This window comes from Python bivittatus, unplaced genomic scaffold, assembly GCF_059951505.1.
Source record: "Python bivittatus isolate LINGU-HERP-01145 unplaced genomic scaffold, Pbiv_v1 ctg000220_np1212, whole genome shotgun sequence".
In the NCBI taxonomy this organism is placed as follows: domain Eukaryota; kingdom Metazoa; phylum Chordata; class Lepidosauria; order Squamata; family Pythonidae; genus Python; species Python bivittatus.
This window is the reverse complement of record NW_028277048.1, coordinates 32151062-32174742: the sequence shown is the minus strand read 5'-3', so window position 1 is coordinate 32174742 and position 23681 is coordinate 32151062. Positions and strand designations below refer to the sequence as shown.

Genomic DNA, 23681 nt, shown 5'->3' with positions numbered 1-23681 from the left:
TTGATAGGGAGGAAAATAGTTTATAAGGAAATCATTGGAAAGTCAGAAAGGGCCTGTACTTAAAATGGAATCTGCACATTTCCCACCAATCCACTGTCTACCTCTAAACCCCATATAGGTTTTGTAACAATAATTAACAAAGGGGACATAAAACGCTGAATTTACATCTGCATTTATTCCTTTTGCTCCGAATAAAAACTTTTTACTCTTTTATGTACTGTCTTTCATTGTGCCAGCCTTCCTCCGGTGTCCACTGACACACTACTCATGGTTAAAGAGTAATTTTTTCTTCCTTTTTCTAAGGGAAATACAGGTTTTAATATTAAGCAACAAATATTAGATTTTAAAAAGAATAAGGTTTATTTTTATGGGACTGATTATGATGAAAAAGACTCTTAGAGTCTGGAGTTTAATATTTGTGTTTTGCTGATGTTCAATAACCTTCTGTTAAAACATGCATACACCACTGTATTTCTTTATCACTTTTAGAATGTTATCCTACCTTACATAAATATAGATGCAAGTTTTAGTGAGTCTAGCAAGTCACTGTATTCCTGTCAATTGCTTTTAGTATAGTTTTGAAAACTCATGGTTGAATTTTAAGCTAAACTCTTCCTGATTTATGCTTCATTCTCTTAACTGTTACACCAAATTAATTCTTGGGAGCATCTACACTTTATAATTTGCAAACAAAGCTAGTTCTTCTTGAAAAAATTGAGATAAGTTCAGTAACAGACATCATTACCTGCATATGGTCTCCAGCCAAGACAATTCTTGTATTTTTATTTGCTAGCGCTAAAGGCATGATAGTCTCACACTCCATTGCCTGTGCAGCTTCATCCAACAGAATATGTGTAAAAAACCCTACAAAGCAGATACAGGCAAAATGTTAAGTAGCAACCAATGAAAGCTGTGATAATCTCATGAAAACATTTAGGTTTGGTCCTGTGAAAGAGACTCAGTCTCAGCTCTAATCAACACAAAAAGTCTCTGATAAGATAGTTTTGACAAGCTATTTCCAGTCAGTATATTTCTGTCTTGCTAGTCTATCAAAGGTGAGGCAGGGAAAAATTAAAAATCTTTAGACAAGCAAAAGATATCCCCTGGCAACTCCTTTTCCCCATCTACACTCAAATCTGAAAGAAATAAGGCAAGGTGCATGAAACACACTATTTATAAGAGAACTGGTTTCTGCCTTCCCTGATCTTGACATATTAGAAAGAGAGATAGAAGCTGATACTGAATATGGAAATAACTTTAAATCATGTTGCCCTTAATCCTCATTAGCAGTTGCTCTGACCCACAGCTTGGAGGAGAGGACCTATTGCCACTGACATTCATGGGCTCTCTGTCACCTGCTTACTTTTCTAATGTTTTGAATTGGAGATATTGATACAGACTTTGAGAGTTAACTCGTTATTCTGGGAAGGATGTGACTGTCCTTTTTAGTGCACCAGGAGAGGGGAAAGCATACTAATAGAAATTAAAAGACCATCTTAGCAGAAAGACGTACACTTTATGAGTGTTTTCCCACAATCAGATGGTCCTCTATCCTACCTATGCTCCTTTTAAAACTCAGTGCAGCATTACTGCTGGAGGTAGAGGATAAAGAGTTCCTGTGAGCTACAGAAAATCCACATTTCACTCAAGGCTTTCTTTGACTGCTGATATGGAGTGTCAGCATTTACTGCTGGATACACTGAAATAATTTTGGATGCTTCCCATCAATCTCTCACACCTGGTGTTGTCCAGTATATTGTTTCCAAATTTTATAGTGTGGTGCTATCTGACTCAAACAAAATATAAAGTGTGTTGTATTTTTAATTGTTAATCACTTTTCTTTTCCTGACAATATATAAATGCCAGTTATTTATTGATCGATAGAATACTTTGTGAAAATTATCTGGGCCAAAACAGAATGAAAAGTATGGATTTGAAAAATGTCAGATTAATTTACATGCAAATAAATAATAAAATCCAGTTGGAGAAAAATATCACCTTTCAAATTTAAAAATGCCAGATTATACAAAAATTTCTGATTGGAAAAAGAGAAAGAGAGAACATACAGCTACAGTATACAAAAATTGATCAAAATGTTCATTCAGGGAAAGGATAATCCTCAATTTGGAAGAGACTACCTCTGATATTCATAATAAATTCCTGCAAGAAATTGAAAAATATCTTAAAAGATATTATAATTAAAATTTCAATTGCTTATTGGGCTTCAACTATTATTATGAACAACCAATGCTGGATTTTATTTTTGAATAGCTCATTACATCTGAATGACTTATTTCTTAACAAAAAATAGTATTACTCATGTATGAACAAGTAAAGGAGGTAGAGCTCCTGCTAAAATATCAGAGCAAATCAGAGGATACAACACTGAAGTACTTTCTTGATCAGATGGGAATACAGTGGTACCTCTACTTACGAACTTAATCCGTTCTGTGATTCTGATCTCAAGTCGAGTTGGTCTCAAGTCAAAGTAAATTTTCCCATAAGGTTCAATGTAATTACCGTTAATCCGTTCCGGCGTCCGCGGACCACGCGTCAGGGGTGGAAAAACGGCCGCTGACCACGCGGCAGGGCGGAAAAATGGCCGCGGACCACGTGGCACAGGCGGAAAAATGGCCACGGACCACGTGGCACGGGCGGAAAAATGGCCGCGGACCATGTGGAACAGGCGGAAAATGGCTGCGGACCACGTGGAACGGGCAGAAAAATGGCCGCGGACCATGTGGAACAGGCGGAAAATGGCCGCGGACCACGTGGAACGGGAGGAAAATGGCCGCGGATCCGGTTCATAAGTCGAGGCGAGTTCGTAAGTAGAGGTAAATTTTTGGGGCCGGAGCTGGTCGTATCTCAAAATTTTCGTAAGTAGGGGCGTTCGTAAGTAGAGGTACTACTGTATATGGAAGCCATTTTTAAATTCATAATATATGGCAAGAAATATATAAGATTGAATATATTACAGATATGCTTTGATATTATAGTAAAGTAAGACTGAACATAAACAACTCCTGTACAAATATATTTACAGTTCTGGATTATTTCCCATGAACATATTCATTATCTTATTTATTACAACTGCTTTTATGTTCCTTCAAACAACTAAGCGTGAACAGTTTACATGTAGAATAATTCTAATTAGTTAATATTTGGGTCTCTTCAAACAAGAACTAATTAAAAACAATACTAATTAAAAGGTTTAGTAAAAATTAGAGAAGTGATGAAAATACAGAGCAAATCTGTCCACTCTCCTTATAATGCTTATAGATTAACCATATAATAAATGATCTAACATTTAAATATAGCTAATTAGGAGATCATACCAACTCCTCCTCATCACCTACAATTCATTTAAAGAAATATTTGTGTTCCTCACCACCCACAATTCATTTAAAGAAAATCCTTAAGCCAGATCAGTATAGTAAAAACAGATTTATAGTCAATCCCCCCCTTTTTTAGAGTTTTTTAATCTTGTCTTTCTTATTTTTATAAATAACTCAAGACAGTGAATATACCTAATACTCCTTCCTCCTCCTATTTTCCCCACAATAACAACTCTGTGAGGTGAGTTGGGCTGAGAGAGAATAACTGGCCCAAACTGATCCAGCTGGCTTTCATGCCTAAGGCAGGACTAGAACTCACAGTCTCCTGCTTTCTAGCCTGGTGCCTTAACCACTAAACCAAACTGGCTCTCTCCTCACTTATGGTAGACATTCTGATGTCAGATGTTCTGAAGAATCAAGGCTGTACCAAGTTCCTGCAAACTAAGTGGAAGTAAAGGTAGGAGCAACATTTTTCTCTCTCATGTCTGTTAATTAATCCCCCTCCTCCATAACTGCAAACTTTCTAAGAGATGAATCTACAGGTAGTCCTCGACTTACGACCATTCATTCAGCGACTGTTTGAAGTTACAACGGTGCTGAACAAATGGTGGTTACAACTGATCCTCGGAGTTATGGCTGTCCCAGCACCCCCGTAGTCACGTGATCATGATCTGGGCACTTGGCAACCCATTCGCACTTACGACCAGTTGCCAAGCACCCTGCGATCACGTGATCACCATTTGCAACTTTCCATGCTGGCTTCCCCAGAAAGTCAATGGGGAAGCCAGCAGGGAACGTCACAAGTCGCTAAGTTTTCCCCATCTGCACCCCCTCCCCAGCCCCTCTGCATTCGCGCCATGCCAGCCACTCATACACCCCATGCATCCTCCCCGACCTATGCCACACCCCCACACCCCCTCCCTGACCCACAGACCACCTCTCATACACTGCTGCACACCCTCCCCAACCTACATGGCACCTCTCATGCACCCCTGAACACCCTCCGTGACCCATGCAGTGCCTCTCACACACCACTGTGCACCTCACACCCTTCCCAACCCATGTGGCACCCTTGCGCACCCTCCCTGACCCTCCCCCGCACCCATTCTCACTCCCTCCAACACCTGGCAACAGCCACTTACTTGCCTGCTGGCCTGGGACTTGCAACTTCCTGCCAGCTTCCCCACTGACTTTGGTTGCGGGTAGCCAGCAAGAAGTTGCTTCACCTAACGCCCATGGGATTCAGTTAACAGTGGCAACTGGGACTACAGGGATTGCTGTCACTAAGCAATGCAGTCACGCTTTATGACTACATCGCTTAGCAATGGAAATTCTGGTTCCAATTGTAGCTGTAACTCGAGGACTACCTGTATGCCATATCAAATTAATGTCAGGCTCCTTTAAATCCTAAACTATTATTTCATTTATGGGGGGAAGAGATGAGATTTGGCTGATTTTCAATCAAATTGCTAACAGTATCTTTTCTTTACTATCTACTTCACAGAGAAATAAGATCCACGATAAAATATGCATAAGTATGAATTAATACATATAAAACTTTATATAGAGAAAACATGAGCTAATATTTCTGCTTTCTCACTGCTTTCAATTCACACAGAATGTCACACAAAATAAAGCTGTGATAGCTTTCACTTCTTGTAGAAAAAGATCACAAGAACTGTATATTGAAAAGAATGGAGCAGTAATCATTTCTCATAAACATTATCTCACCAGGCTCAAGATCTAGCTGACATAGATACTGTGAAGTATTCAAAGTAACCACTACTACTCGTTGTTTAAGAATGTCTTCTTTCTGGGGCATCTGAAAGGTGGCATGTGTGCTTGAAATCAAACAGTATTGATGCACAACTGGGTGGACAGTTTTTACCCAGCGATTTCTGAAATAAACCCTGGAAAAGAGGAAAAGATCTTATTTTTTAGCAAAATATAGCAGCAGTGAATTTTTAACTTTTCTCCTGCTTTTCTTACATTGTTTGTTAAGCAAGCTAAACTATAAAAGAATGTACTATACACTGAATTCCCTAACATTATATGCATTACTTTTACAGTGTAAAACTACTTAGCCCTCTCCCCAATACAACTGTGTCCCAGGTCATCATAGTCTACCAGTTACATTTATGCAAACATCTGATTATCTAGCCTTAATTGGCTTCAATAATGATATATCATATTTCCACCAGAAGGTTACTGGAGTCAAGTTATTAGTGCAGAAGGTAATTGCTAGGACCGTGAAATATCTGAGATTCCATCCCCCAAAAGGGCTTCAGAGCACATGGAAGCCTGAATGCAGCAGCACCTACCTGAAACACCATAAAGCAGCCCTGCCTTTTCCAAGAAAAAGCACTCTCAAGCACTTTTTAGAGATAGAATCTGAAGCACTATACAGCCCTAATAACTGATAAAAGCTGTTATTTGCATTAATCAACATTACCATCATTTTTTAAAAGACCAACCACTTAATAAACTACATTCAATTTTATCTGGAAAATTTCACAATGTTATCATCATTGCCCATGAACAGACTTGAACATTCAGCTTTCAAGGAACTGATCTGAACTCTGCTCTTTGAGCTGCTATATTTTTGTGGAAAACAGAATTCCTGTGGACCAAGTAATAGCTCAAGCTCTTTGATTTTTATCACTGTGATTTTTCATGTGAGCCCTTCCTTAATGGTTCAGCTCTTCTTTCTCACTGCATTCGCCTTAGCCATCTATGTGCCCTTTTACAAATTGCTTTCAACTTGCTTTTCCAGCTTACATTTTGCCCCTTTGCTTGACCTGACTATATCACTGGGAAAATCCAACCCACTCTTAACAGCCCGATTCCACTCCTCACCCTTGCAATTTACCTCCAGTGCACGACATACAACTTTTGAAGGATTAATATCAGTATTTCTATTTTTTTATGTCAAAAATAAGGCTCCTGGATTTAAGAGGAGTGACAGCCAAAGTAACCAAAGCCTATCTTATAGTATTTGCATTTCCAATCCCCAAAATCCACTTTCAGTTCCTCATCCCATGAAGAAACAGGAACAAGGAAAGAGAGTTCTACATGATTACAAGTATGTATTAAATTTCATGTTATGCTGCTGTTTCCTCTGTTGCCCATTCTGGACTCAATTATTAACATAAACTAGTTGCATCATAAAGTAGCATATCTGCTACTAAAGTTATCTTCCCATATTTTACAATTAAAGTACCTACAGATCACAAAATGGCATGTGAACCTGGTAGGTACTGTGTAGTAAAGTGTAGATTCCACAGAAGGTATTTTGTTCATCTACTAGAAGGTTAGGCAGCCTGATGGCCCAAAGTCCCATGCCATCCCCCAATTTTTTTGTTATGCAGCCCTCGGAGCCCCTCCAACTTCATATGCTGAAAATCACTGTCACAATTTCCTGACATTCCTGATATTTAAATTTGAATATATCAAACCTGTAGCTTAATATAGTTTCTTTAAAAAAACAAAATAAACCTTTGCTCCCCAGATCTAAGAAAAACCAGAAAGCCCCAATATGCCAGCTCTGTATTATTGCTTCATCATTGGAAACTGCACCCAGCCACCAAAAGGTTGCTAACTTTTGATCTACTACACGGGTAGGCAACCTTTCAGCTTAATTGCTGCACACACAGATATGACAAAGAAGTGGCTTCCAAGCTGTGAATGCACCAAAATGGGTAAGGTTGATGGTCGGCATATAACAATTGTATTATTTAAAGGTTCCTTGCTGCCAAGTAATACCACACTTCATATCAGGCCACTACAGATCAATTCACCATAATTCAGAATGTAACTATAAATTCATATAGAACAGAAAGCTTACAAGTGGAGACCAACCACAGGCTATAAATATAGTCACTAATGTACCATATACATATGCAGAACTATTATACATAAATGAAGCATTCAGGGAAAAAAATCCATATGAGTAAGAAATACAGAGTGAGAATAGTCCCAAAAGCAATAAATGAATCCACAGCAGAGGACACTCAACCCAAGCTAAACAAATAAATCAATATGGTAAAATCAAGTTGCAGGCTACAACTACAGTTCCAAGGATCTGTAGGACATGTTTGCATGCCATGCAAAATGTGCTTCAAAAAATTCGAAGAGACAATAATTAGAAAATGAAGCAGAGGGTACATGTAGGAGAGGCATATAGCTTGCAGGACAATGAATCAAAGTCTTATCAGCAATAGATATATAGAAGAAGGATGTTGTATGACAGATACATAAAGAGCTTAGTGAATCAAAGTACAAGACACAAAATGGAAAGCAGAGGACAAACAAAGAGAAAAGATATAGCAAGGAACCCATTAGCACCACCTTAAATTTGCTTCCTTTTGTTTTGGCAGTTAAGACAAGCTGGCTTGTTACAGTTATTACTACCTGTGTTTAAATTTAGATGGCTTTGCTCCTTTGTACAGAAAGCAAAGGGAGCAAGTGAAACACTGCTGCTTATACTGTATGCAGTAGCTTAGTTGCTATCCGCAGGGACTGTAATTCAATGAAAAAGCACATGCAGAAGGTCTGAGGTTGAACTCCAACATCTTCAGGTAGGACTGGAAAAGTCTTGTTTGAAACCCTGAAGAGCAGCTTCTAGTGCAGAAAATACTGGACAAATTAATTAATGGCCTGAGTCAATAAAGAGCAACTTCCTTATGTGTCATTCCATACATGGGAAAATAAAATTATCCCACCCTTACAGTTCTACAATATGAAGTAGCTAATTCGAGTACCAGCACATTGGGTTATGAAAGAACAGTATAGCAAATTGCTAGTTTATTATTTTGATCTTACTTCCAATAGTGGGAAGAGATGCTTGTGGGGCTTCCTGCCTTAAGGATTGCAATATTTTACTCAGCTTTTGGTACCATGTTATTTGATGGAGGGGAGGAGGAAGGCACTCAATTTGCTGTCCCAAACTCATGCAGCAAAACAAACCCCACCAGCAGTATTGAAGCCCAGCCTCCAGGGAAATTGCAACTAATTTTGTATTTCTATTGGTAGGCATTATCATGAATTATTTGTGAACTGTTTAATCAGTATATATTAGTATCCGCATAATTTAAAGTTGGGGATTTTTTGTATCTTTTATTGACAGTCTATAAATATACCCTTTTTAATTATAAGTATCCGTTCTTTTCATAAAGAACAGAATGCTCCAACATTTTCCTCAAGAATTCATCCAATACTAGCTTATCTTAGTGTTATCAACTCTGTTCTATTTAACAGACTGCCAAAATTACTAATAGTGCAATGAATCCAAAAGCCCAGAGTTTGAAATGATAAAGAACCCCGTAGCTACATTTAATTCTACAACTTTTTGGGACCAGCAGGCAAGAATTTCAAGAGCATCACAAAATAGCTATGGGGGGGACACACATTCACAAAAAGTTTACCAGTCACAAAACATCTATTCACCATACAGCAAACCTGTAAAATTCTCTCTTCCATCGTGCCTGCCTTCCAGGATGCTCCCTACCGCCTGCATTTATCTCTTTTTTCTTGGGCCTACTTCAAAACCACCACCACCACTGGGCTGCAGTGAACCAATATTTTTATGTTCTAATGCGTACATTGCACAGGCACAATTTTAGAATTACAAATGACCCCAGAGGCATGCTAGCTTTCCATTTAAAAATTTTAATTAAAGAACCTAAAAATTAATGGCAGATAAGGCATTGAGCTTGTACAGTGCTAAAAAAATTGTTGCACCTGCCAGGCTTCATACCCTATCACATGTAGAGCTTTTTTAAAGTTTCTTTTAGTTAAAATAAATAAACAAAGAGTCATAATGCTCCAAACCAAACTACCACCCAGATACATCATTTTTGCTTCCAAGAATACTTCTGGATCCCACAAATCCAGTGACTAGTACTCTATTTAGAGGTATGCCCACCTGCAAGAAAATAAACAAATAGAGAGAATCTTGGGAACTAGAGGGGAAGGTATGGATCAACTTTTCAGTTTGCTGTCTATGAAATGGTGCTTTGTACCATTTCATAGACACTACATCCTCTACGTCAGCCACTTGTGAGTGTGTCTAGGACAAGTTCTCAAAACTCCAAACATACCTACTGAGCCAAAAGATCAAGAAATCCTGATATATATCTGTACAAATGTTAAAGTTGTTCCCCACAATACATCTGTAATAATAGTAGGTATCTGCCAGTGTGAAAGAGATATTTGTAAAATACATTATCTGTTCCCAGAACATTTTGGGACAGGCTAATTTGAGTGCTCCATTTGGAAACAGACAAAACCTCCCTACAATGCTCAGATCACACCACTCCAAGGAAGCACCGACTATACAAGTTAGCACATTCCCATATGAAAGCAAGCACTATTTTCCGCAAAGCATTTAAGAGCTATGCACAGTATGACACAATTTACAAAAATTACAACTCATTCTTATTAAATTTGTTGTAATTTGACTGGGGATTGTTGCACTCTTATTCAGAAATTAGACTATCAATTACATCTTATGGATATTTGATATCCATTGTTATCTGTTTGTCAGCAGAACAGACTTTGCTAATATAACAAATTTCTTTTCCTAAATCTGTTGCAAACTGGTGGGAGGGGGGTTCTGAACAGATTTGAGGAAGGGGGAGAACTGTACAAGTAGAAGTTCACTGACATGTATTTATCCTCATAATTTATGTTTGATAAATAAAAGGGATTTTCTAAGCTCAGAACCATGCATCAATAAAGTTATGTCAAACACAGTGAAAGTGCTAAGCCATATAATATCCTTGATTTATTCTTCCTTCCATAAGTTTTTATTTCCCTCATACTAATTTTAGGGACAACTTCATTTTAAAAAATGATCAAACACTGAACAATTGTAATTCAGATTTTAAGAAAATAAGAAAACTTTTCAAACTGGCTTTGTTTAATTTAGTTGAATTGGGTCTATGATGAATAAAAATTAAACCCTTCAGTGAGGCAAGAGTGATTTAAGCAAGGTGATTTTATACTTCAGGTCTAGCATAACAATGTCTTGCAACTAGCAGTTATGTAACACTTCCCACTGCCTTGCTATTTCTCACAGCTATTTTGAAAACATTTGTGAACATTTCAAAACTTAGAAATGAACATACTTCAAAGACACTAAGGCTTTGATTATAGTTGGTCTTGCACACACACTCACACACACACACACACACACACACAGTAGATACATGTGAAAAACATACCAAAGATGAAAACTATCTGAATTATCCCATATGTATGTAACTCAAGGCAATTATTTAAAATAGGGGAAGGAATCATGCTAGTGCCAAATCAAGATAGATTCTTGAGGCCTCCCTCATCCTGTTTTAACCTATTTTACTAATCTTTAATCACGATTAAAGTTTTTTAGCTAGTTGTGGAAGAATAATAAAAAGCAGACTAGACTGGATTAGGGACATTACTCTCACTAGCAATTTTTATGAAGTCCTGAGCAATCAACCTCCAAAAACCTGGATATATCTGCTGAAAAAAACACTAGAAGCTGGAAAAAGAGAATTTCACTGTTACTGAAAAATATTAAATTTCTTTTATATATGCTTCACCATGAGTTCCCAGAGAACTTAGCAGAAGCATCAAAGCCCTCTATGAGATGATATCTTGGTTACCTGACAAGATAGCAGATGTGAAAAGGCAGGAGAAGATGAATTTGTGCCCTATATGGAATAAAGTCTCTGGAGTTTATTCCATATAAATATGGGTTTTCACTTAAAGCATGTTTCATAATAACAATAGCCTAGTCACTAGCACAAAAATGAAAATTAAGGAGCTGGATTACATCCATTAGATTTCTTGTTCTCTTGCACATGAAAAAAGAAAACAATTCTACTGTGATTCATTCCTAGAACTATTAATTCTGATTCTGCTTGACAAATTACCTGAACAAAGGGCAAATGAGGAACATAAATCTTGCTTCTCTATTTGTATTCAAAATGGTAAGGTGGAATTATATAGAGTGAAATAAAAATCTTGAACATTTCTGAATGTCAGTGGAACTTTGACCATGGTAAGCGTAAAAAATTAACATTCTAAGCAACTGTAGTGTCTCTAAAAATAGAAATAGCACCTCATTTGCTATTGCTTTTTCAAACAGAATCCATTCCTCTGCTAGACAGAAAACCTAAACAGTTTCTTATTGAATGTATTAAATGGTCAGGTTTCTGAAAATAGTCAGTTTCAAAGGTCTAAAGTGAGAGATTTGTCAATACTTAAATTCAAAGCATTCCAAACTGCATGTCTTTTAAACAATCACCTACATAGTATCTGAAAAGATTATATGGCAGCTTGAGTTTCAATGGACCATATCAAATTGTTATGCACTCCTATTTTACACCTCCAGTAATTCCTCCATAGTTAAATTACAAATAAGTTCTATAAATGGTTTCTTGACTTCAAATTGAATTTGGTCTTCCCAATTTGCAACAGTGAAGGTATCTTCAGCTTAAGCATGTTCTAACGGATCAATATGAACCAGATGCTTTAGCTGCCTCAAAAGCACCTCAGCTGCTTTCTTGCTTGATGAAATCCATTACAGAAATAAAACATAAAGCATATCTCTATCAAAAGCTCAAGAATATTTTTAAAGTAGGCATTTCTGGGATATTTCAACATGGATTAAAGAACTGGAATTTCTCGTAAAGCCACAGCAACGGCCTCAGGTCCTAAAAACAGTTAAAATGGTACCTATAGAATTGAGATTAAGGTTGAATCGTCAAAAACTGTATTTAGGGTATATTGGACTCCCCAAAGAATATATGTGAAAGGATGAACATCAGATTTTTTATGCTGGAGGTGTAAGAAATTTGAGGGCACGCTGATCTACATGATATGGCCATGTGATCATTTAGTATCTTTTTGGGATAGTATATTAATGTATATTAGAAAATTTATGAGAAAATCTTTAAATGTTAAATATATTAATATAATGTTAAATTATATACCAAAGCTTTGGAATTTGACTGTTTATGGGGCAAAAAGAATTATATTAAGAAATTAGAAAAGTGATATTATTCCAGAAGTCAAGGAATGGTTGTTGGAAATGTGTGATCTGTTTTTCTACAATCAAAGGATGTAGCAATAAGTGTTACTATTGCTACTCTACTATCACAAAGATTCTGTGATATCATACAATAGTAACTTGAATTGTTCATATTGTAGTAATGAATTCATTGGTAAACTAGTGACTATTGATAAGTATAAAATATAAGGTATAATTTTTTTCTTTTCCTTCATAGTTTGTATTTTTAGTTTGTACTTTTAATTTTTTAAGTTTCTTTTTTAAAGATAAAATAATCTTTAATCTAAATAGTTACAAAAATAAAGATATTAAATCAATAAATAAAAATCTAAAAATGATCTAAAGATTTGGCTTACTAGCTCTAAAAAGTTACCCACATCAATTTCTCTTGTGCCCTAATTCCTCCTCATAATTAAAGATACACAATTTGATTATTCAAAGGAACTGTAAAAAAAGTAGCTTGTTTAAATTATCTGATTTTATGGAACAAGGGAAATCACAATACCTTTCTTGTGAATTAGATTCTGTTTTAGTTTGGCTGGGGATTATTTGACTGAATGAGACAAGTATGAGTGCTTGAAGAACACAACACTCTCAGAACCTTGGAGAGGTCAATATAAAAAGCTACAATTTAAACCCTAACCTGTTTTGCACAAATGGAATAATTACTGAAATTAATGAGACTACAAGATCCGCATGTCATGACCATAACATAAACTTCCATCAACTCACAGCATGAACATTCAACTCTTAGAGGGACCAGTCTATGTCCAGATGGAAATGCAGCCCTATACAGTATAAAGCTGCATTATACTGACTCATACTATTAGTCCATTTAGATCAATTGTCTATCTGTATTGGCAGCAACTTAGCTTTCCAGTTCCTTTTCAACTAAAATTGCCAGGGATTGAATTTACGACCTTCTGCACGCAAAGCCGTGATACTACGTTCTTGCCCCCTAAGGCTAAATGTGCAGCAAACTGTTAAAAATAACTTCTTTCAGTGAGACAAGCCAATGTTACAAAGGAATTAAAAGACTGTAAGAATACGTAGTCAATATGATTTCATGGAATACTTCTTCCTAATACCTATTTGTTTTATTCTTTGCATTTATTTTCCATCTTTATGTAGAGTTCAAACTTATGTAGAAATCTTCCTAAAGTTATCTCCACAACAATAACCATGGGAGAGTTAGCAGGGCTGGGCAGGAAGAAGAGTAGCTGGTCCAGTCACCCAGAGAGTTCCATGGTTGAATGGGGATGCACTTGGATCTACTCAATCCAAGCCAAATAGCTTAACCCCTGTATTACACTGAATAGAAACAGATTCTATTCCCAAATAAGATTCTATCCAAATATGATCAGTTATGAACAGAATCAATTTCCCTAGTGATATCTATTCATATAACGCAATAACTTGTTTGCAAATGAAGAGGGTGAAAATATAGCATACCTATAGTTTCATGAAAATAATGATGCAGGAAAACAATGAGGTATGTTCTATTGTACTCAAACATTCCTTGATCTGAAAATGAAATCTCTTGAAGTCACTTAATGCCATTTATCTGATCATCTGAAAAGGAACACTCTTGGTAGGACTGTTCCTTGGAAAAGAATAGTTTTGATGCATGGGATCCTTTTCTGTTTTTATGGGTAGAAGGTAGAAATTCTAATTTTAAGCTATCTCAGAGTAAGAAAGGAAACATTACAGGAGAAACCAGGATAGCTCACTGTGATACGCAAAACGTTTTAAACTCAAAATATCTCACATTTGAAATGGAGTGTTTTGAATTTGAGACAGTTCAAAATTGAAATATTTTATACACTTCAGGTTGCTATGAATGGAGTAATCTTTGTTACAGGTGACACTAGAGCAAAGCTGTCACTTCACATGCCCATTAATATCATTTTAAATATAAAACATTTCTTTGCTGAAATATTCCATCCATGCTCAACTACAGTCCTGACATCAGGACAATAGAACGCAGTGATGAAGTTTTCATAGCAAGTTTTGGACTTAAATGAACTCTTATTGTAAATTAAACATATACACATTTTAAGAAAAAATTACATATTCCAGATATAAATGTACACAAATTTCTCATAAGGATCATGTATCTTTTATTTCTCGATTATTTTTTCTTTTGCTAACTCCATAAATACATGAAGCAAGTTCATTTAAATACACAAACAGATTGATACTGAACTAATTTTTTATGATTTTCCAGATATGTAGCTTTTTAAACAATTGTTCACTCTAAATTGGCTCTGAATTAAAGAAGCATTATTTACCTCTAATAAAATTCAATCAATATTTTGTTAAAATATTTTAGCAGCTTTTTAGAGGACCATATCAAAATTTGTTCAGTTCGGAAAGCACAAATATCCACATAAGAACAACTTAAAAAAGGATGTCTTTATCTTTAATGCATGAAATGAGCTCACAAATGACATTCTTTCATTATGCATGTTAAAGTCTCTAGGTTATGCAAAAGCATCATTTTAAAATGCCAATAAACTTGAAAGCTCTATGGTTTTTAAAAACAGTTTGGAACAGACACCTTTTCTTAAGATATTGTATAGATACATAATAAACCTTAAAAAATACCTGAGAGGTCTTGCCTGGGGATTGCCTGCTTCTACATATGGATGTAAATAATCCTTTATGTAGAGATCAGCAGCACTATTAGAATGGGTGCAAATGAGAATCCTGCTGGAATAAATGGTGCAAATAAAAAAGCAATGAAGAAACAGAAAATCATTCAAAGCAGTAAAATTACAAAAAAATAGTGATCATCTTTTCTGCATATTTCTTTCAATGAAATTAATCTGCAAATTTTATGATTTAATGATGTTCCTAACTTCTGTAGGAATGTACACCTTTTCAACAAAACATTTAAAATTGCTTTGCACTACTTCAGGACCGTCTTCTCCAGGTAGAATCTGCCTGCCTGCCTGGCTCCATGGTCTAGCAGGAAGACAATGCTTCAGGTGCCTACCTGGAAAAAAATTGGGGGATGGGGTGGAAAATGACATTCTCAGGAGCAGCCCCCTCTGCCTGGAACAGCATGGCCCCGAGGTCATATGTGCCCCTACCTTCATGCCTTTTAGAGTATTTAACAATTTTATTCATTATTAATTGCTTTTATTGTATTTTATGTATGTTTTAGTTTTATATATTTTAAGCCACCTAGAGTCACAGGAAGAGGTGGCATATAATTGTGGGTAAATAAAAAAGTAACAGTTTTAAAAACAAAGACCACTAAAATACTTCTATACAAATCACTGATTTCTAAACGTAATACTGTGCTTTTCTTCACAGGGTGCCAATTTTAATTCATACTTCAAAAGGAGAGACTAGATTCACAAATGCTCTCCTAAATATCTATATAAAACAATGATGGATGGTGGGGGAGGGGGGTAAAGCCAAATGGAAATTCTACACTGCTAACTTTTAAATAGGCATTTGCCTTCTGATTAAAAATCTGTAGATCATCCCATCTCACCTAGTATCCTGCTGTTGGAGAATCTGTTTGACTGCCTGAGCCAAAGTGAAGGTTTTGCCTGTCCCATAAGGACCGATAATAAGGACTGGAGGCAGCTGAATTGACAGTGGAGTTGTGATGGCCAGAACAGCCTCCTTCTGCTTTGCATTGAGTCTAGGATCCAACTGCTCATCCCACTGCCTGCACAACAGAAAGCAGGATACAATCAAAGACACATCTGAAACAAATATTGTATTAATAAATTGTAACACTGTTTTTATAATCTCAAATAATACTCAGGATAAATGATATCCCTTTTTTAAAAAATTAAAACTGTTTAATATTTGTTCATACTGTCCAACTAGTTTTTAACTTTAACACTGATTAACTAGGGGAGTGTATCAAATGCGGGGGGGGGGGGTGGAATTCGTTTTGAACCTGGAACAAACTACTGAATTCTAGAGGTTCTGCTGAAATATTTCATGTTAGCCAGAACCAAAATCCAGAACACTTTGTTTAAAATGAAACAAAATCTGGATGGCCAGAGTAGGTCAAGGCTGGTGTGTTCTTCCCCCTCTCTTCCTCTTTCCTTCAGTATTCCCAGTGGGACATATCGCACTAACCTGCTTGTTCCCAATCTTATCAGCACCTTCTCTTCCTTTATGCAACTGTCACCAATGTCTCATACGTATACCATTGGCCCACCTGCCCTCAATCTTCCCAGCACCTTTCCCCCTCCCCTCAGCTATTGCCACTGATGTCCCAGCGCAGCATGTCCCACTGGACTGCGCGCCTGCCTCTGATTTTCCCAGGATATTTCCTCCTTCCATCCCTTCAACCACTCCTGTCAAGGTCCCATCCCAGCATATCCCACCACTCCACTTGCCGCACATCTTTCCAGCATGCTCCTCCTTTCTACTGCCTCACCTCAGCAGATGACATCCTTGACTTTTTGCCCGCTCCTCCCAAACCACTTTTGCCTGGAACAAAATAGCCCCATTTCATTCTGGGCATGACCTAAAACACCCCAACCTGGTTTGACACAGGCCAAAACAGCTCTTCTGCATGCAAAATAGCTCATGAGTGAAAAGTTGGGAGTGCATAGGGAGCATCCCTATGATTAACATTAACCTCTCCTTCACATTGCTTTTATAATCAAAGTTAAGTTTAAAAGCTGTACTAAAATTTCAATTGTCATTACATCAGCATAATACTTGTTCATTCATTGTTCAATCTGTTTAGCACAACATAATATAATTATTTTTGATTAACTAAAAAAAACAAGTGAATTTACAAAAAAAAAAAAAACAGAAATGAACCATATAATTCAAAAAAATGTAATCAACTGGGTAGATGTTTTTTATTAATTATTTTTGGTATAAAAAGCCTACATCTGAGACTGAGAAACACTGGCACTATAGGTTTTATAAATAATGAAATTGGGGTAGTAAATTCTCTCGAGACCTTATATAGAAGGTTAATGATTTTTAAATGCAGCTTTAGCATGGACAGTGGTAGATTTAAAAGTAGGCATACAGAGTAGAAAACTCCAGTCGCTGAAGCACCAGAATTACATCTGTAAAATGATAACAGGTATACATTTACATTTATGTTACATTTATAATAATAAATTATGAGCCACTTGCAGTCCTTCACTCAATGCAGTGAAGTTGATACTAGGGAGGAGTGCATCCCCTTGTCAAGTATTTCCTTCAAACCACCTATTTGTTCCTGAGATATGCTCTTGCAAGGCTTTCTTTGTGCTGCACCATCGAAAGGCATAAAAAACAGCATAAGAACTACAGGTAGTCCTTGTTTAACGACCATTCATTCAGCAACTATTCGAAGTTACGGTGGTGCTGAATGAATGGTAGTTACAACCAATCCACGAAGTTCGAGCCTTTGCAGTTACCCCAGTCGTGTGATCAAAATTCAGGCACGTGGCAGCCCACCCGCACTTACAACCACAGGGGTGCTTCAACTCTCCCACCCACCTATCTTTCCCCATCTATACCCTTTTGGCCACCCTGCACTCTACCACATACCCCTGCTGCTCCCTGCCACCACCGCCCCCATCCAACTTTCACCATCTTTTTCCTCCTGCTGCTGGCCCAGAATCCAGGCGTTGGGCAAGGGTGCAACCCTGGGATGCACATGGTGAGCGTGGCAGGGCAGCAGAAACTTGTCTGCCAAAGGGAGCTTGCCAGGACCAGCCAGGGAAGAGGCAGCAGATTGGAATGGCAAGGCACAGTGCTCTCCATCACCAGGCGAGGCAGGGGAGGCAGCAGTGCCTCCTCGAGTGAAGGGGGAGGCTGTGCTGGAGGCGCTGTTTGGGGTGCTGGCAGAACTGAAGGAAGGGGAGGGACAAGGGCTCCCAGAAGCACAGTGCACGCTCTGCAGTTTGCACTGGAAGTGCTCCTGGAGACCTGGCCTGCAGGCTTCAGCAAAGGATGGAGACGAGCCCAGCGCTAGCAGAGCCTACCCACAGGCCCTCTACTCACTCTCGACCCAACCTGCCTCCTGCAAAGCCTTGTGAAGGGCCAGCAGCTTCCAATGTGCTGAAGCCCACATACCAGTTCTCCAGAGGCATGTGCTGTGCAGCTACATTGGAAGTAGTTCTAGAGAACTGGACTGTGGGCTTCAGTGAGGGGTAGAGGCAAGCCCAGCACCAACAGAACCTACCCACAGGCCCTCTGCTCACTCTCGCCCCAGCATTCCTCCTGCAAAGTCTCAGGGAGGGGCAGGGGGCAGCGGCAGAATACAGGAAGGCCAAAAACACAGAGATAGGGGGAAAACAGGTGAGTGGAGGGAGTTAAAGCAGAGGTGAGTGTGGCAGGGCAGGAGAAGCATGAGGTCCTTGCCTAACAACAGTGCAGTCCTGGCCTAACGACTGCAACTGGGACTACTGAAACTGCCATCACTAAGTGATATGGTCATGTGATGTTTCACCTAATGATTGCTTCACTTAGCAATGGAAATTCCGGTCCCAATTAGGGTTGTTAAGCAAGAACTACCTCTATTCAAGAATGATTGCTATGTTTTTGTCTTTGTGATAAAAGGTGAAGAGTCCTTTGGTTGAATTTGGCTCCTGATGACTACATGTACTGCACATTTTTTCAACAACAATATGGAAGTGGTTTGCCATTGCCTTGTTCCCAGGTCTAAACCTGCTTAGCTTTTCTGAGATCAGCTAATGTTGGCTTGGTACTGCCATTAGGAGATAAAGCTAAAACCTAAACAAGCTTTTAAAACTCTAAAAAGAGAAATATCAGGTTCAAATTCTTAATTTTGTCTTCTCTAATGATATAATTATCTTGCACACTAAAGAAATGGAAATAAAAAAGAGCTGTTGACACAAAAAGGTTGTCTGCTCCTTTTCTAGCTTACAATGTACCTTACTTTCACACAATGAAATCAGTATAAATTCAAGCTCAGAAAGGCTTTGTATGTGGCACTGTTTCCTCATATGGTAAAATACAGGTAGTCCCCAGGTTAAGAACACCAAGTTTACAGATGGACCCACAGTTAAGAACAGAGCCTACTGTAGCAAAATTTGAGTTAAATACACAATGGTTCGAGTTAATTACACCATACTACTCATACAGTATTATACAATAACGCTGTTCTGGTTTACATACAAATTCGACTTAAGGACAGGCCTTGGCAACTGAACTTGTTCTTAAACTGGGGACAGCCTGTACCTTTGATTCTTGAATTCTTTTTTGCTACCTTTTTTAAGTATATACTATTTATATTGCCAGTAGATTATTCACATCTCAGAAATGTTTGCATTTATTGAACTACAAAAAATATATGCCCAAGCAATATACAGTGGTACCTCGGGATACAAACGCCTCTACTAACGAACTTTTCGGGTTACGACCAGTTCCGGCCGCAAAGATTTACCTCGATGTGCGAACTCCGCCTCGGGGTACGGTCATTTTTCCACCCTGACATGTGGTCCGCGGCCATTTTTCCGCCCGACATGTGGTCCGCAGCCGTTTTCCTGCCGCGCTGCGCGGCGCCCGGCCGTTTTCCCGCGGCGCCCGGCCGTTTTCCCGCCACTTTGCATGGCACCCGGCTGTTTTCCCGGCGTGCTGCACCGCATGGCGCCCGGCCGTTTTCCCGCCCCTGACGCGTGGTCCGTGGACGCCAGAACGGATTAACGGTAATTACATTGAACCTTATGGGAAAATTTGCTTCGGGGTGCAACCAAATTCGGAGGGCGGAACGGATTAACCGGATTTACATTGAACCCTATGGGGAAATTTGCGTCGGGTTATGACCAACTCGGGATATGCCCAGAGTCACGGAACGGATTAAGTTCGTATCCCAAGGTACCACTGTACAGGCATAATAAAAATTCTCATCAGTTTAATTTGCCATCTATTACCTGCTAGTTTAATAGTCAGATTAAAAAAAAAAACTGGCTTAATATGCTACATATGCCAAATTTGATATTGGAAATGTTACTGGCTCTCACCATAACCTCAACCAGAAGATCACATCATCAGGCATATTACCCACATAAAATCCTCTCATACCCAGTTTTTTTGGTGATTGTGCCATACAGGTCCAGCTTTTCTTGATGTTACATAAACCAACATGAATGCTTCCAACAGAGAAAGCTTTAAACTGAATTAAGTACATGCACATTTAAAAGAACAGTTCATTTTTCAAGCATTTCTTCCATAAAATATGTGAATGATTAAAACTGGCCTTTGATATAAAGAATAATAAATTAGTTGATTGCCTGATCCCAACATTCATAGGAAAAATTACTCATTTATTTCTCATCCCTTCACTTTACATAAGAAATTTAAGTGGACAAGCATATATGAATCATCTACTACAAGGAATGCAAAGTAATTTTAATATACCAGCTCCTGGTATCAAAGTGTTAATACTTTTGTACCTGTTGGGACTCCAAGGTATTGTGGGGGTCATGCTGACATCTGGAAACAGAATACTATTGTCCTTGATCCTGTCCAAGGCGTAATGCATTTCACAGAGGGGTAAGCGGTTTAACTGAAACTGAAGCTCAACCTATAGTGCATACAAAATGAATGCAAAAATGAATGAATGAATGAATGAATGAATGAATGAATGAATGAAATGCCAGAAGACAGGAAATTAAAAGAAGTAGTTATACTGAACTTTTTTCAGTTACGTAACTCACCAATTAAATAAATCTTATTAAGAAAAGTATTCACTAACAGGCTTAAGAAAAGTTTGGACACTGAAAAGCCCAATAAGACATTTTGTAATTCATTTTTAAAAATGTTTTCTTCTGTAAAATCAGTTGTATTAGGTCTTTCATACTTTAATGAATTCTATAAACAACCAGAATCCAGTCTTCTCAATGAAATTATCCAGAAAGTCTATAAAATCATTTATCAAAGTTTGAAACACATAGTATTAATTTTACATTTATTTTCTTGTCCAAAAAGCAGTGATTTAAAATCAAAACTGTGAACAAATTGGTTCTTACAAATTTGTGCATAAAATATGAATCAGTAAGACAATTTTTTTAAAAATGTGAATAATCCCTTCAGAGTTCTGCATAAATCAATTCTATGTATATTGATAGCTCTGTTTTATCAACTATAAGATGCCATAAGATTAACAGATTTATTGTGACACAGCTTTTTGTGGATCAAAACTGCTTTATCACAATGCATTAAAAGTTATCCTACTTGTACATCCATTGGATAGAGAAGAGGGAAAGGCGAAAAGGATATGGCAGGATGTGATTATTATAAATTGCAGGAGGTACCACTTATGATAGTGTTATACAAATATTAAAACGTATTGCATGTGATTATCAAATAGTTTGGATCCAGCTTGCTTCTCTGAAAGGAAAGGATTTATCCAAGACAACCATGATTCAATGGAAATTCCCACTAGATGAACAGTATGGGGCATACATTTTTAACTTCCAATGTCACTCCCCAAACTGCATGAGATTGTAACACTGGGGGTTGCAGGGGAAACCAAGAAAATAGTGTTCTGCCCTATTCCTCCAATGATAAAGAATAGATAAAAGGTGACAATGTGTTGCCTACAAAATGACCCACCTTGTTCCTTCTCTCACATATTCATTGAGTTTTGTTTTCTTTCACAGGCCTACATTTTAAGACTCATGCAAATAATGAATCCCCAAAGCCTGGCACCATATAGCTACATAATTTATTTGTGGGCAAACTTTTTGAAACGTGAATGATAACTAATAATTAACACATTCCTACTTAACCACACAGTTAATACCCCAAACTGATACAATGCAAATAAATTATCTATTGTTAATTAAGGTAAAAACAAACATTACTCTGAAGGAGAAAGACATAAAAATCTCTATTTTATCAACCCATTAGAAAAGTAAAAAATGTTTTAAAAATCAGCAAAACCCCCTGACTGTTTTAAAACCAGCCATTACAAGGCAATGTTACTTCATTTATAACATTTCTATGGTGCTTTTCCCCTTCATGGATCACTGCCTTGTCGTGGCGAAGGGGCTTGTGTAACTCAGTGAAGCCATGAGCTATACCGTGCAGGGCCACCCAAGACGGACAGGTCATGACAGAGAGTTCTGACAAAATGTGGTCCACTGGAGAAGGAAATGGCAACCCACTCCAGTATCCTTGCCAAGAAAACCCCATGGACAATGTTAAAAGGCTAAAAGATATGACGCCGGAAGATGAGCCCCTCAGGTCGGAAGGTGTCCAATATGCTACTGGGGAAGAGCGGAGGGCAATTCCAAGTAGCTCCAGAAAGAGTGAAGCGGCTGGGCCAAAGCCGAAAGGACTTTAGCTGTGGATGTATCTGGAAGCGAAAAGAAGGTCCGACGCTGTAAAGAACAATATTGTATAGGTACCTGGAATGTAAGATCTATGAACCAAGGCAAGCTGGATGTGGTCAAACATGAGATGACAAGATTGAACGTCGGGAATCAGCGAATTGAAATGGACGGGAATGGGTGAATTTAATTCAGGTGACCATTATATCTACTACTGTGGCCAAGAAATCCTTAGAAGAAATGGAGTTGCACTCATAGTCAATGAGAGTGGGAAAGGCAGTAATGGGGTACAACCTCAAAAACGACAGAATGATCTCAGTGCGTATCCAAGGCAAACCATTCAATATCACAGTCATCCAAGTCTATGCCCCAACCACTGATGCTGAAGAAGCTGACGTTGACCGCTTCTATGAAGACCTACAACACCTTCTAGAACTAGCACCAAAAAAAGATGTCCTTTTCATCATAGGGGATTGGAATGCTAAAGTAGGAAGTCAAGGAGTAATCGGAATAACAGGCAAATTTGGCCTTGGAGTACAAAATGAAGCAGGGCAAAGGCTAATAGAGTTCTGTCAAGAGAACAAGCTAGTCATAGCAAATACTCTTTTCCAACAACACAAGAGACGACTCTACACATGGACATCACCAGATGGTCAATACCGAAACCAGATTGATTATATACTTTGCAGCCAAAGATGGAGAAGCTCTATACAGACAGCAAAAACAAGACCAGGAGCTGACTGTGGCTCAGATCATGAGCTTCTTACTGCAAAATTTAGGCTTAAATTGAAGAATGTAGGGAAAACCACTAGACCACTCAGGTATGACTTAGATCATATTCCTTGTGAGTACACACTGAAGGTGACGAATAGATTTAGAGGATTAGATTTGGTAGACAGAGTGCCTGAAGAACTATGGACGGAGGTCTGTAACATTGTACAGGAGGCAGCAACTAAAACCATCCCAAGGAAAAAGAAATGCAAGAAAGCAAAATGGCTGTCTGATGAGGCA

The 23681-nt window shown here is 38.0% G+C and overlaps 1 protein-coding gene across 10 annotated transcripts in view; it reads right to left on the bottom strand.

The window, feature by feature from the left end:
* Positions 1-23681, bottom strand: part of HELZ (helicase with zinc finger) — a 160590-nt gene that overhangs the window by 68199 nt on the left and 68710 nt on the right. For 8 of the 10 annotated variants that reach the window (XM_088138282.1, XM_088138276.1, XM_088138279.1 and 5 more), the window contains 5 exons: positions 20790-20920; positions 15896-16075; positions 14998-15102; positions 5067-5245; positions 746-864 (listed from right to left, as the gene is read on the bottom strand). In XM_088138282.1, coding sequence (XP_087994408.1) covers positions 746-864; positions 5067-5245; positions 14998-15102; positions 15896-16075; positions 20790-20920 — 714 coding nt within the window. The remainder of the gene's footprint in view (positions 1-745; positions 865-5066; positions 5246-14997; positions 15103-15895; positions 16076-20789; positions 20921-23681) is intronic. The other 2 variants (XM_088138278.1, XM_088138281.1) reach the window with 1 other exon arrangement.